The sequence below is a fragment of the Aythya marila genome, assembly GCF_965140915.1.
Source record: "Aythya marila genome assembly, chromosome: 4".
Taxonomy (NCBI): domain Eukaryota; kingdom Metazoa; phylum Chordata; class Aves; order Anseriformes; family Anatidae; genus Aythya; species Aythya marila.
The window spans coordinates 16,088,693-16,103,065 of NC_139045.1; the positions used below are offsets into that span (position 1 = coordinate 16,088,693).

General features: G+C 45.1%; 1 protein-coding gene across 3 annotated transcripts in view; it reads left to right on the top strand.

Moving 5' to 3' along the window:
• FRAS1 (Fraser extracellular matrix complex subunit 1) overlaps positions 1-14,373 on the top strand; it is a 146,780-nt gene that overhangs the window by 105,211 nt on the left and 27,196 nt on the right. For all 3 annotated transcript variants that reach the window (XR_014317396.1, XM_082759237.1, XM_082759238.1), the window contains 10 exons: positions 1,393-1,571; positions 4,429-4,545; positions 7,717-7,831; positions 8,353-8,490; positions 9,262-9,294; positions 10,029-10,160; positions 10,852-10,977; positions 11,561-11,808; positions 13,128-13,276; positions 13,692-13,854. Coding sequence is in view for 2 of the 3 variants with exons in the window: in XM_082759237.1 (XP_082615363.1) it covers positions 1,393-1,571; positions 4,429-4,545; positions 7,717-7,831; positions 8,353-8,490; positions 9,262-9,294; positions 10,029-10,160; positions 10,852-10,977; positions 11,561-11,808; positions 13,128-13,276; positions 13,692-13,854 (1,400 nt within the window). In the remaining variant the exon portion in view is untranslated. The remainder of the gene's footprint in view (positions 1-1,392; positions 1,572-4,428; positions 4,546-7,716; positions 7,832-8,352; positions 8,491-9,261; positions 9,295-10,028; positions 10,161-10,851; positions 10,978-11,560; positions 11,809-13,127; positions 13,277-13,691; positions 13,855-14,373) is intronic.

The following is a 14,373-nucleotide window of genomic DNA, read 5'->3' on the forward strand; positions in this document are numbered from 1 at the left end:
GAACTTCTGCTGGATATTTTGCATAACAGAATGATTAATGCTGTAGGGAGAGCTGGAGTGAGTTATAATAAATGTGGCTTCTGAATTGGTAGCCATGAGGGGTACGTTCAAAGATGGGTAAAAAACGTACAATATACAAACAACGAGTTACGTAGAGAGCAGCTGAATTATATATAGCCAAGAGTAGGAAAGATTGGGGAAACATTTTTTTTCCACAGATTGTGTTAACTCCCAAGCAATTAAATTACATTGTAAAATAGAAAAAAAATATGCCATTTATTTTGATAATATAGTTCTTTGTCAGGTTTTTATTTCCTTTGTGTACGTGGATGGAAAAATGTTCACATTTTGTGTGTCTCGGGGAAACTGATGACCAAGGTTTTGATACCCTTCTCTTGGTGGGTAGCATGTGGCTCTTTGATTAATTGTGTCGAAATAATGGTTTTAGAATAAAGTCTGTTGAATATCACTAGTGACATCTAAATTCAGACCTTGCAGGCATACATGAGGAAAGCTGAAAAACAGTGGGACGTGCTCGCATCCTGCTCTTCTCTCTCACATCTGCAGTGGAGCCAGTGACGTTTCAGTCCAGCTGAGAGCCTGTTTCTCAGTACAAAAACCAGGAATAAGCTAAATGTTAGAGATACAGAAGTTACATACCCTTAGGAGTAGGAGCTATGAGCCAGGGCATACAAGCTTTCTGTACAACCTATGATACAGAGGTTTTTTTACTCTGTCTGTTCAAGAGCTCTTCTTCAATTGAAGATTTCTGTTCAGAGAAATCGGTTGAGGATACTTCTTGGTGTAATAAGTGCCCAGAAGAGCTAGAAAATAGCTGGCCTTGAAAAATTAGTGCGCTGTATTCTGATAGTTAAGTTGTACCCTTGAGGGGAAGATGGATAGTCTGCTGCAGTGCCTTTAACCCTGATTGTGTCTCACTTCTCTCTTGTCCTTCCATGGGAGCTGCAAAAAGCGAGGCACGTCCTTTGTGCCTGCTCTTCTGCTCAGTTTGTCAGATGGGCAAATTTCAAGGTTTCAGCACAATTTCAGTGTGCTGGTCGGTGGGCAGAAATACATTTTGGGCGTTTGAAGTCACAGATCCTGTTTTTTTGCTTGGCCGTGTATTTCTTCTGTGTCCTTGTAAAAGCTGTTTGATCTGCCCTTTGCCTTGGCACACGGGAAATAAAATTTCTCTGTGTCACTGGGGTGTTACGAGGTCCTTTGGTGGTGTATAGGAGCTCTACCGCTGAATCTGCTTGGCTCACTAGGTGGAAAAAGATGTAGAGCTGGTGGGCGTTTGTCTTTGGATGCTCATTAGTTGTCGAAAAGGCAGTATCTTTTCCTTGTTTTCTCACAAGTTGTGCCCTGGCTGTTCATCCTTGCATTCCCCAGGTGAAGTGGTGCTTCTGGTCCCAATGCCAGCAGATGGCCCAGCAGACTCCTGGCAGCTTTTGCCTGACGGAAGAGCAGCCTCTCCTACAACTTCTTTTACCCAGCAGGACATCAACGAAGGCATTGTGTGGTACAGGCACTCTGGAACCCAAGTAGAGAGTGACTCCTTCCAGTTCCAGGTACTCCTCCCCTTCATATTCCCACAGAGCAGTTCTGGAGGCATTTTTCTCTGAGATTATTTAGTCTGCCATTCCAACTGCCTTTTGACATGAGCTTTTTATATATATGTACACGTATACACAAACACACACACAAATATGCATGTAAATATATATACATATTTATATACATATATATTTATATATATATACATATTTACATGCAGACCAGTTAAATATAACATATATACATATTTACATGCAGACTTATGTGTATGTAGTTGCACTTTGTCTGTAAATGAATGTCCACGTGTTGATGTCTCAGGGTGGATGCACTCCTTTTTTGTGTTCCTGGGAGACTGCCATTCGTGTCCAAGAAAGCTTTTACTGTGTGAATCGCCACGTTTGATCTGTAGCAGTGGAGCCAGCCAGCTACCCACAGTGTTGAGCCTCGTGCGCTGGCATTAACCTTCTGGATGTCAAGTCACAGGCCATATTGCAAATGTGGAGAAAACTGTCTTTCAGATAGCATCTAACGTTTGACATATTAAACTAATAGCTGGTCTGACTTTCCATAGAATAATCCTATTTCAGGAAGAAAAGGGTTTTGTAGAAAAAGAGTGTTGTTATCCTAGCACCCACTAGCTTTCGTAGGCAGGACGGTGATCTCAGAGCAGGAGTCCCCAGAGGGAATGAGCAAGCAGGTGAGCACTTCTAATGACCATGAGAGGAAACCTGCAGGCTCATAGCAGCCTGTCAGAGGGACAGTGTAACCAGAGACTGATGGTTTCTGTGATGTTGATCACTTCTCCAATGGTCCTGTGCCTGCTCTATTGATATGCTTGGGGTTGGTGTGAGAGGAACCATCTTTTGGGGAAGAAACGGGAACAGGAAACGTTTTCTGCCTGCCAATCATTAGAAGAGGTAACAGAGCAGGTAACAAGATAACTCCCATCCTTCTTGTCAGCTGCTGTCCCCTTTCCCCTAGCTTTCTCTGAGATAAGGCTTATCCCAGGAGACGAGGGAAAAGCCAGGATGTGGGTCCAGATGGCCATGTGTATGCTGTCCTAGGGATTCTCCAGCTGGGTAGAAAATCTGCTCAAGGAGATCCTTGAAGTCCTCTGGTTCACACTTTCCTAGGACATCCCTGCAAATCCAGACCTGAGTGAAAAGGCAGAGTGTGTTACTGCAGCTCATATCCTGGCAGTTTTGATGTCCCTTTTCAGACAGTAGGTTTCACCCCTTGGTACTACACAGCAAATACATCTCCCTTTCCTAAAACCCGTAACATTTACTCCAAGTGGAAAGTGTTCTAAGTGCCTTTTTTAAGTGGTTTGTTTTGCAAGCTCCAAAACCAAACAGCCCTCTTGATTTCTGCAGTCTCTCAGCTAATAATTAAATTTTTGGTGTAGAGTAGTTCTTCTTGCAGGCAGACAAAAAGGTACAAGTATTCTCCAGCAGATGTAACACTAAAATGAATCCCACCTCCCCACAGGTTTAATGGCCATAAAATTCCTTAGACAGGTCCTCGCTGTTTGAGTGGAAGGTTTAACAGCATCCCATAATGCTAAGGCAACACGAACACTTGCTTGCAGTGTTTGTTACATCTGGTTTAAAACTCAGAAGCTGTTAACTGTAGCACCGGTGAGGCAATTAAGGTAATTTCTAAAGTAATTAACATAAGTGATAATGAGGAAGTTGTGAGTGTTGATGTTGAACAAGCTAATCTTTAGCTTAATTGCCATGTTCCTCTTATAGAGTATGCATTTTGCATGAGTTAAATGTTTGGTTTTAGTAGGTAGCGCTAATTGTACGGAGAGCCCTGCTGAGAAAGGAAGCTGTGATTAGCCGGGTGACATCAGGAGACCGTAACACATCTGTCTGAGTCTTGAACTGTGGCTTGGGGCACATCAGAAAAAGCTGACAAGTTGTTTTCCATCACTTTGACAATCACTGTTTGGATGACAGGAACTCTGAAGCGGTCCGGCAAATGGCTAAAATAATTCCATTCAGTTCAGCAGAGCGTTTTTAATGCATTTTCTTGAAATTGTGGGCTGAAATCCGTTCTGGCTGACAGAGGGCTCTCCCCGTTGAAGTCAGGTGTGGACTTTCATCTCTGCTGACAGATGAAGCTGTAACCAAGTCTAACGAAGAAGGAGGCTGTATTTCTGTGGGGGCTTGCCTCTCAGGATTGCTGGGAACACTTGGCGGCATATCTCTATGGAATGGCTTTGGTCCTTTGAATTTTTGCCAGTGGAATAGTACTTGCTTTACATATCATTAATATGAGTTTGCTGCTATAATTTAGATACAGCTGACTTAATTTTGCTGCTGGAGTGCCATATGGGAAACTTTTATGGGTCTCTCTGAAATAGAAGCACAGGCTGTCTTGGGAGATGTTGGGATCACGGGGAGTCGCTGCCATTGTTAGAAAACCAGTTGCTTTTACCTTATCAGCATAATGGGTTGTCATTTTAAGGGTGAGAAGAAGGTTTAAAGACAAGTTATCTTTTCTGTTCTTTTGATGAAGAGTTCCACTAAAATATACAGACAATTGAAGTAAAACTGAGGCAGTGACTGGCAGAGGGTGGGAATGAATAGATGAGGGTAGAGAACTGTCAGACGTCCTTCATATTGGTAATAAAGAAGTGAACCACTTATGGACTGTACAGGCAATTATGGAGAAGCTGGTTACTGTTTCGAGGCCTCAGTGCCCAGCAGTTGGCATCCACATGTGCGTTGGGTTGGTGTCTGCTGGAACAGTGTGTGTCTTTGCCTTCACAGGCTAGGAGAAGAGACGAGGAAAAGTATGAAACTGGTCTTGAAATGCAGTGATGTCCTCTGTCAGGTTTCTATTCATGTGACCTTCTGTTCTCAGGTGTCCAGCTCTGCCAGTCCGCAAGCCAGCCTGGAAAGCCACGTCTTCAATGTTGCTGTTCTCCCGCAGACACCCAGGGCTCCTCAGCTTTCCCTTGGCTCCTCTTTGCACATGGCTGTAAGTGTGAAACATCACTGACTGCTGGTTTCAGTGTTCCTTCTGCAGTGCTCATTGACCAAAGCCTCACATTGAGCTGTAACCACCAAATGTTGATTTCTCTGCTTGCTGTAGTCTGTGCAGTTGTGCTTCATTCAAGATAGAATCCAAGGAACAGGGTGTATGCACCAGATAGATAACTAGAATACAAAGAATAATAAAAAAAAATAATTTGAAAAGCTAGATAGCTTGGAAGAGGAAGTGGTTGAAGAAAAAAAAAAACAAAACACCAAGAAATAAAAAACATTAAAAGGTAAAAAAAAAATCAGTATTAGAAGTGCTGAATATACAGACTGGAAGGGATGGGGAAAAACTTCAAACATTTTTTATGGAATTCCTAGCAGTTTCAAAATACTGATTTCTGAGAAGCCATTAGGAATGGCAAGAGAGAAAAACTGTGGATTAAGGAGACATCTTGCCAGTAATTCCATTGCAAACTTTATTTATTGGAACAGTAGCCCGCGTAACACCAGGAACACAGGTTACAAACTGAACTATTTTTTCTTGCAGCATCGATTCTGGGAACAGCCATGTTGGTAACAGCGGTCTCTCTAACGTAGTTACATCCCCGATTGTGTTAATTTAAAAGATGATCTCAAAGTTTGAAGTTGGTTTTGTGAGCCCTCCAGTTTTGGTGCGTGCCTTGTCTGTGCGTCCTCAGTGAGGCGGAGGAGGCTGTGATGAGAAAGCAGAGAGAAGCACCTGCAGGAAATGTGTGCGGAGCTGAGGCCAACCCTTCAGGCAGGAGCTGCGTGCTGGCAGAGCTGGGGCTACAGGCTTGACTGGAGCATGCAGTCATCTTTGGCACCGCTCACTCCTGGTGATTTATTTAGAGCGTGTGAGGTGCCAGCAGTACGCTCAGCACTGTCAAGCAGAAAGCCTGTGCCCGCGGGTGCTGCCTGACAGACAAAAGCACGCTGCGAGGCCTGTGAGATGCAGGAGGGTGTCCCAGGGGCAACAGGTCCCCAGGAGAAGCCTCCTAAGGGGACGCAAAGGACCTCAAAGCCAGGACAGCCTGCCAGGCGTGGGGCCAGGAAAGGCTGAGGGAAGCAGTGTGAAAAAGTTTAGTGAAAAGTCCTGACACAAGGGCCTTGTCGGGGTTTAAAATAGTGGTGACCTTTCACAGGCAGCAATAAAACATGCTCAGGCTGCTACTTGGAGCAATAGGCAGCAATGTGTCTTCTTTCTCTTGACTTTTTGTTGTTGCCATTATTGACAAAATTGATGGTAGAGGTGTCTGGCTAAGCCGTGTAGTGCTGGATTTTATGGCTAATTAGACACCACGAAATTCAATAGCGCCATAAAATACGTTTTAGTGAGGGGCGCCTCACAACCTGCGGGTCCTACCTCTGGGATAGACAGATCGGCCTTGGAGGCAGCTGTGAGGCAACCATAACCTTAAATCTTTTCCTGGCATCAGCGTGATTGAGTTCTGCTCATCCATCTTCAGACTCCTTCAGAACGAGACTGTCTTCTCAGCTGAAGAGCAAGCACAAAATGTGCAGCCTCCCCACACCTGTAAACGCTGCCTTTGAGTGTCCTACCAAGAAAGGTCAGAGAAAGTTTGGTGACACTTCAGTGGTTAATCTGGGCAGACACCTGTGCTGGTTTTCCTTCCCTCAAGTGACCTGTTTCCCCCATAGTGATACAACTGATGGCAGGAGCCTGAGCTTTTGCACTTGATGAATGCAAAGAGATGGGTTTGTGAAGGAGACAACGTTGTAAGCACAGGAGAAAGTTCTCCTCCCTTCCCTTCCCAAGGTAGCTGCATGAAAGGAACACCACTGTTAATTTTAAGCCTTTTTTGTACAGAGGCTGTATATAGTGGTGCTGGTATCTTGACTCCAGTTAGATATGTGACTCTTGCACACCTAAGAAGGGTTTGGTGCCATTTGTGATGCACTGAGCTGCGGTCAGGGAACCTTCCTCTGGTGGCCAGACCGGGCCTCAGGAGCAGCAGGATGGGATGCAGGTTGGCAGGGTGGCCATACAGGCGTGAAGGCGTCAGGGTTCGGTGGGCTGCGCCTGACGTGCTGGGTGGAAACCTGCTATTTGTTCCCGAACCTTATGAATTAATTGCCCTTACCCCTAATTTAGCTTATACTCCCCATATTTTGTTACTGATTAGGGTATTTTTCATACCCAGCTGAACTGTTTAATTCAGTGACTTCTCCTAGCTGTTAATTCCCCAGGATGAAGGTTCACGAATCCATGCAAGTAAATTACCAGTGTCCACTTAAGTTTGTTCATGCTGCAACATAATTCTTGTAACAAATTCCCACCATCAACTAATGATAACCTTATAATGGAAGGATCAGGACATTTTAGGCAGATTTAAAAATAAAGGGGAAAGCTTTGGTTCCTCTGTATTCCTGTGGAAAGGGCCAAGATGCTTTCAGGACTTTTTAAAAAAGTGAATCCAGTCCGGCTACCTCAGACTATACCAGAAAACTAGCTAGGCAATGAGTTATATCCTGGGCCAGGGAGTTTTTGATTAAAACAGATTTTTCTTCATCTGTTCTTAGTTGCTGTAGGCAGAATAATGAAACTCCTCCACCTGCGGAGGTTGTGCATCTGCGGGGTACAAAGCGTGCTAATAACACCACCAGTTTTCCAGACAGCCTGAAGGTGTGGGGGTAAGCTCAGAGTTACAGGAAGGAGGAGGAGGGACAAACAAGGAAGATCCTTGTGTGTCTCCTTTTCTTTTCCAAACGCTTATGGACCCTTTCTAATTCTCCAGAAAGAGCTTAACAGAGGTGGGCCTGTATAGTGGTGTCTTCTGTTGAGCATGATAGTACTCTGCTCAGCTTCTGCATTGCACATTCAGTTTGGCTTATAGATGAGTTGAAAGAGAGATGAGATGGTTCCTAAAAGCAAATTTTACTCATTATTAAGCTTTATTATCCTCTGCAATCTCATCCCAATTAGTTCCTATCCTGTAGGAGTTTGGAAAACTTGGTAAAGGTTCAGCCCATCTGTTCCTTGTCAGTTTTAGGTCTAAGAACTACACCTTTACATTCAAAGACTGTCTTACATTGAAGTATAGCAAAGCAAATTCTCACTTGTTGCAGTTCTTGCTGAGTCTTCTCTTGTCTCTGGCATTGATGCTCTTGGTCTAATGTGTTTATCAAGGTGCTGGAGGACCGTGTGACAGTGATTGAGCCCCATCACCTCTCCTTTGTAGACCCGGAGATTCCCAGTGAAAAAATCCTGTTCAACGTGACTGTCCCTCTCCTTCCTGGACAAGGCAAGTGTAGCTGTTCAGAACATGACAGATTGCTGCTGAATTAATTGTTATACTTTCTGAGCACTTCTAATGTTTTTTTGTTGTTGTTGTTTTTGTTTTTCCTGGAGTATCATTCTGTGGAGGCATCTGCTAAGCTGTTCGGCCTCCTTCATTAGCTTTCAAACATCTTGTTTCTTAACCCAGTTTCTCCAGCTTGTTTAGGAGTAAGCTGCAGCACAGAGACATTTTTCTTACTATTGTCTGGAATATATTGAATGTTGCGCTCCATAGCTTTCTGCTTCTAGACTCTCTAGTGAGAGGTATTTGAGGAAATGGCTGAGGAATCTGTTTTAATTTCTTATGTCCTGTATTGGTCGGTAGAACCCGTACTGGGTGCAGTCACAGCCATCCGATTCATTCAGCAACAACTGAAGATGTAAAAAGAAGTATCAGGGAGAAAAATAGAAGCCACAACCTTTGGTATCTGGTTTTAAAATTAAAATTGATTCCTTCTATTAATACCGAGTCCTCTGTTTCTGTAGGTATTGTGGAGCACAGAGACAGGCCTCTCTCCCCAGTCAGGTATTTCACTCAGGCAGATATAAACCGTGGCAAGATTGCTTATCGTCCGCCCACTGCAGCTCCACACTTGAGAGAGATCATTGCCTTCTCATTTGCAGGTAAGGAGTTGAACGTTCTTTGCAGCACCAAGTCAGGCTGCTGGTCCTCCTTCAGTCCTGGAATGACTTTGTGGTTATTTCCATACTCGCTAGGGCTTGTGGCATGAATGATATAAAGAACACGGGAATCTGCTTTGTGGGAACATTCCAAAAGTTCACCCAATTCTTGTGACTTCAGCATGATTTTCCCTCTTGTTCGGTATAGAAACATGCAGTGAATTGTTGGAATATGGCCGTGTTCACTACAGCATTTAGCACTGTTGACACTACTACTGGATGCTGCCCTGGTCAAACTGCTGATCTGGTGCTTTGTGGTTTGGAATTACTGCTCCTCCCGTGCTTGAGATCTGTGCTGCACTGCGTGTTTAGTTCTTGAGATTGAGACAGGAAATGATGAATACAAACTGAATCAGTTTAGCCAGGATATTAGATTTCTGCCATCAAAGGGATAACAACCTGGAGCAGGAGACAGAGGGGCAAACAATGTGACAAACCTCAAGCATGTTTGACCAGTTGATACCTAGGATTGTGTGATGCAGTTCGATGCATCACCATGCCCTCCACTGGCACCAAGAGGGTTTTTCACAGGCTGAAGGAGGGCAACGTGTTCTCTCAGTACCTGGAGAGAAGGCTGTGGAAAAGAGCGCTTTCCTTGGTAAGGAAAGATTCCTGTCTGGTTGAACAACAGCACTTGCTTTCTCCAAATGTTGTCTAAATTCACATCGGTATGTTCTAACCATAATTACTCTGTGCTTATATTTATCCCGCCAGGTCTTCCAGAGTCGGTGAACTTCAGATTCACAGGTATGCAAACCAGTGGTTCTTTCCTGGCCAGAGCAGTTTTACTCCTTGTGCCCTTCACGGTGCCTGTTAGTCCTTGGCCTTTCCTCTCCTGCAGGCACATCTATGGGCACTCCGTAGGAATTTCTAGAAGTGCATGTGCCTGGAGAATACTCACTTATCTATGTCCCCAAGTGTTTTATAGAAGCCAAGATGCAGTTCAGTAGACAAACCTTTTTCAGTAGTTGTCTCAAATGTGTCCTAAAAGCCTCATGCATTCCTATTTTTCCTCCAGTGTGAACACCCAGTGGTTTGCTCTGCTTTTTTTTTTTTTTCTTTAATGTACTATGGAAACATTTCCACAATTAAATTGCTACTAATAAGCTGCTTGCTTACTTAATACATATTCCCCTTTCCATGTACTACCTAGCACAGGTTTGCAGTGATCCACTAGCAAAGAGAAGTGCATGCTCTGACTTACAAGTGCACCTGATACATACATGGAAGATAGTATGTACACATGCACAGGCTTATTCAAGTTACGATCATCATACTAAGATGAGTTAGGGACAAAGATAAAAAAAATACTTCTGGATATGTGTGGATTATGTTTTATGTCCATAGACAAAGGTGTAAATTGACAGGGTGGGAAGAAAGTCAGCAATGTGGGGTGGTGATGTGTAGAGAACAGTCAATTTCCAATGTGAGTCCCTGAAAGAACATCCCTACACTCAGGCGTGGTTTCTGTCTGTGCCTAGTGTCTGATGGAGAACACACGACCCCGGAGATGGTGTTTGTCATTCATTTGGTCTCTGCAGAGCAGCAGCCTCCAGTCTTCCAGATCACAGCTCCGTTCCTGGAGGTCAGCCAGGGGGGCAAGGCCACCATCGGTGAGTAGGGTGGAAAGGGTGAGGTGGCAGAGCTCTGCCTGAGGCACGCTGTTTACTTCCAGGAGGCCACGTGGATGGAGCAAGGGAGAGCTTTGGTCTCACGCACCTCCGTGCATTCAGCTAAGGAGCTGTGCTAGCGCAGGTGTGACAGGAGCCACTGAGAAAACTGTGCAGTGGTGCCTCAGACAAGTGTCTGAGCATGAGGCAGTGCTCCTTGGTGTGTGGTGTGTCCGTTCTGCAGCTGAGTCTTGGAGAGCATGATCAGGGACATACTGCTTCCTTACTTTTCCCCTCTCAAGTGCTGTTGCACTGATTTCTTTGTCAAAAGCCACTTTCTTGTGGTGTCAGGGGGTTTTCTGAGGCTTTTACAGATAGCTCTCTTCTATGTGAATGCATGCACATCTCATAAACTGAGGGTTTTTATAGCTGTCATGCTGGCAATACCGTGACTCAGGTGTGCAGTAAGTTCTTTGATACAACACCTGATCTAAACATTATCAGGGAACTACTTTTTTCCATGAAGTCAGTAAACCCTTGGGCTACAGATGCTCCAGAATTACTTGACTTTCCAGGTACTGATTAAATTAAAGCTTTTGGGCTCCATTCACAAAAACTGATCACCAAACCTAAGGAATATTGCCAGCGCAGTATCTGAGGGTGCTGAAGCCTGTGTTCTCTTTCCCTGGCACAGGGATCCAGTTGGCTGTGAGTGACACAGATACAGCTCCTGAGGGGCTCTTCTTTGAGCTGGTGAAGCCTCCCCGTCATGGCATTCTGCTCAAGCAGGGTGCAGGAGTGCAGGAGCACATGGGAGCAGGTGAGTGGAGAAGAAATACCCCTCAGTGCAGGGGAGGAGGTGAGCATGGGCCCGTCCACACAGCTGGTTCAGTTGGGCAGGAGGAGACGGGTGCCTCTGACAGAATTCAGTGTGTCAGTTGTTCAGCTGCGCTGCTCAAGCAGTCAAATACTTCTGTGGAGTTTTACTGTTGATTTTGGTGGCAGCAGTTTTCCAGTGTGTGATCAGATGAACAAATATTGTCTATAAGAAAGGAGTGCAAACAGAGATGTGGAGAGGGAAGCCTTATCTAGTTATGACAGGCATGAGCTTACAAAGCAGCTGGGAAGAAAGGAGGATCTGTGCACTTCCAGAGGAACTGTCACTGAAAGAGTCCCAAAGAGTGACAGTGTCTGGAAAACAGTTAAGGTTACAGCTTTTGCTTTGCCCTACATACATACTAAGTCTTCAATATATGTCTCCATAACTCACAGCTCAGTAAGTTTGGCATTAAATGCCAGGTAAGCACATGATTAAGTCTTTTGCTGAACTGGGGCCTTCCGCCATTTGAATTGGATTGGTGCTCTGAACGGTCTTCCTGACTCGTGCATTTCTTTTTGGGAAGGCGACACCTTCACCTACGAGGACGTCACTCGAAATGCTCTGCAGTACGTGCACGATGGCTCGTCGGCCGCAGAGGACAGCATGGAGATCTCTGTCACCGATGGTGTCACCACAGTGACCACAGTGCTGCGGGTGGAAGTGTCCCTGCCGGATAACAACGGCCCGCAGCTGGCCCCGGGCTGCTTGTTGGCAATCACCGTGGCTAGCAAAAGCTCCGTGACTCTCTCTCGATCGCACCTTGCTTATGTTGTAAGCTGTCATCTGTTTCTAAATGCGGTGAATGCTGGCAGCATCCCATTCCTAATCCCCCCGCAGACCCCTTGCCACCCACACCTCCCTGCCCTTAGTGTGGATTCTTGGCAAAGAGCTGAAGTTTTTGACTGTCTCCTGACTAGGGCTGCCAAAACGGGGATAATAGACTCTTTCTTCCATCAGGGTTTTAAGACTATCCCTGTTTGACTGGAACAGAGGTGAACTGCCATGCTAACATGAAAACTGAGTTAATCCCAGATTTTTGTATCAAACAGACTTGCTAACAACACACATGGATTTGCTAGTTGATAATCCCTTGAAAATTTCTGCCCTCTCACCCCCTTCAGAAATTGCCTGCTGCTTTTTCTGCACACACTTGAGGGTTTGTTTTTTTTGAGCAACCCCAGATGCTGTGCTCCTTGTTAGCCTGGAGTTTGAGTCAGTGTTTGTGTGTTGTACGAGAGTCGTCCTGCTGGTGCAATTCAGGGAAAGGTGTTCTCCTTGTGGCTGATGCAGCTGCAGAGACACCAGCAGTGGATTTGGGGTATGCAGATGTGCTCTCCTTACGGAGGAGGCTGGAGAGATGACAGTGCACGTGTGAAGCTGGAGAGACCTCATGTAGTGGCTGTCAGCCAGATGGTTAGGGATCTGCAGGGAGTCAGGTAGGATAAGAAGGCAAATGAATGCTTTTCTTCCAAAGGATGTGTCTGGGTATAAGCCAGGGGTCTGTCCTGTTCTCCTTAGTAGGCAGAAGGCTGACAAGGGAGCTGTTCAGGTTTAATCTGCGGAAGAGAACCGTCACAAGCAAGAGGATTTCATTCCTGATCCATATACTTGAGAAAACCATTTCTGCCTTGGGTCTTATCTTTCAGGCAACCACAAAAAACTTTGGTAAGAAAGATGACACCTGAGCCATGAGATCATAGAGAGGTTGTACCCTGTGTAGTTAGAAAGAGCCAAGAATAGCTTTTAGTTTAATACAAAATTGGCCTTTGCAACGTCACTTCACGTTAACCTTTGTTTTACTAAGAACTGAATTTAGCTGTGTCTCTGTCTGAAGCATTGATGGGCAACAGTTACTGCCTCTGCCAGGTATCAGATAAATCCTGGCTCACTTTTTCTGGAGTCAGGGAAAGCATATTACATAAAGGGTCCAGTCCACTAGGAGGGTAATTTGAAAATAAAAATATCGGGCTTATCTCTGGGAAACTGCTTGATATATTTTCCTAAAAACCATTGTCTTTCTGTTTTTAGTGGAGGGAAACAAAAGCTAATCCAGTTCTGTGTTGGCTTTGTTATTTTTCCTTCATCTTTAGGACAGCAATTCTCCTGACTCAGCGATAAGAATCCAGTTAATATCTCTGCCCACATATGGCACCCTCTTACGGACGTCTGGCTCTCATGATGAAGAGCTGTCTAAGGTTTATAATTTCACCATGGAAGACATCAACAACCAGAGGATCAGGTATCAAATAGCTATTGTCCTTCAAGCCACGCCAGTTAAAAGCTCAACGGGCTTTTCACAGGGAGCTCAGGGCTGTGTTATGCTAGTAAAATATATCAAAGATTTTTCTTCTTGGCTATTGTGTCCTGTGAGACTCCAGATGAGAGCTTTTTGTGTACAGAGCTAGGTATTTATGCGTGTCTGAAATGCCAGTAGTTGGTGTGCCTTTAAATTAGGATTTTTTTTTGTCTCAATGTCATGGAGATAATTAGGGTAGGCAACATGAAAAATGGTGGTTTGAAAGTGCTCAGGGAATGAGTGAAGTTGGGAACTGGATTACCGCCTCTTCTTGAATTCGTCTCTAAAGGCAGGGAGGAGGCGTTTTCACCTGGCTGTCAGCGAGACTCCCTGACACAGCTTGTGCTTTGGCTTCCAGTTACTCCACCGTATTTGAGACCAGCAATCAGCCAGTTACCGACACCTTCCACTTCGCTGTTTTTGATGCTGACAATAACCGGCTCGACAGGCAGATGTTTACCATCACTATCACCTCAGCCCAGACGGTGCCGTCGCTCATTGCCTTCGCTGACCATATCACTGTAAGTGGCCACCCAGGGGACTGGGAACAGTGACAAGAATGTCTTCTGTGGGGGGAATTGAACGGTTCTCCTGGACTGAAGGCAAATCACTGTAGAAACGTGGTGTTACACGCACAGTCCTTTGAGTGCTAAGAGTCAATAAATTACCTGGAGGCCGGAGGGGACTGACAGTACTGCTGTGTCCCTGTACCTCACCTGCTCACATCCGTTCTAGTCAGGAGCTAGCTTCTCCCTGGGGTGTCCCATTGATGTCAGTGGAACAAGTCTGACTTACTCCTGTTTAATATTTGGCCCCTTCTTTCACCAGCTTGTATTTAAAAGATGAGCAGAAGATGAGTCTGAAAGCATCTGGTGCTTTGGGCTGATGCAAAACATTTCAGACTCCTTATCAACGCCTTTTGAAGTCATTTCCCTCTTTTTTCAGCTTTGCATTCAACCTCCCTTGCCTTCAAAAGGTTCCCCTCCACAAGAAAAGCAGATTTTGCCTTCCAAGAGGTCAGCGTGACTCTGCCAGCTCTC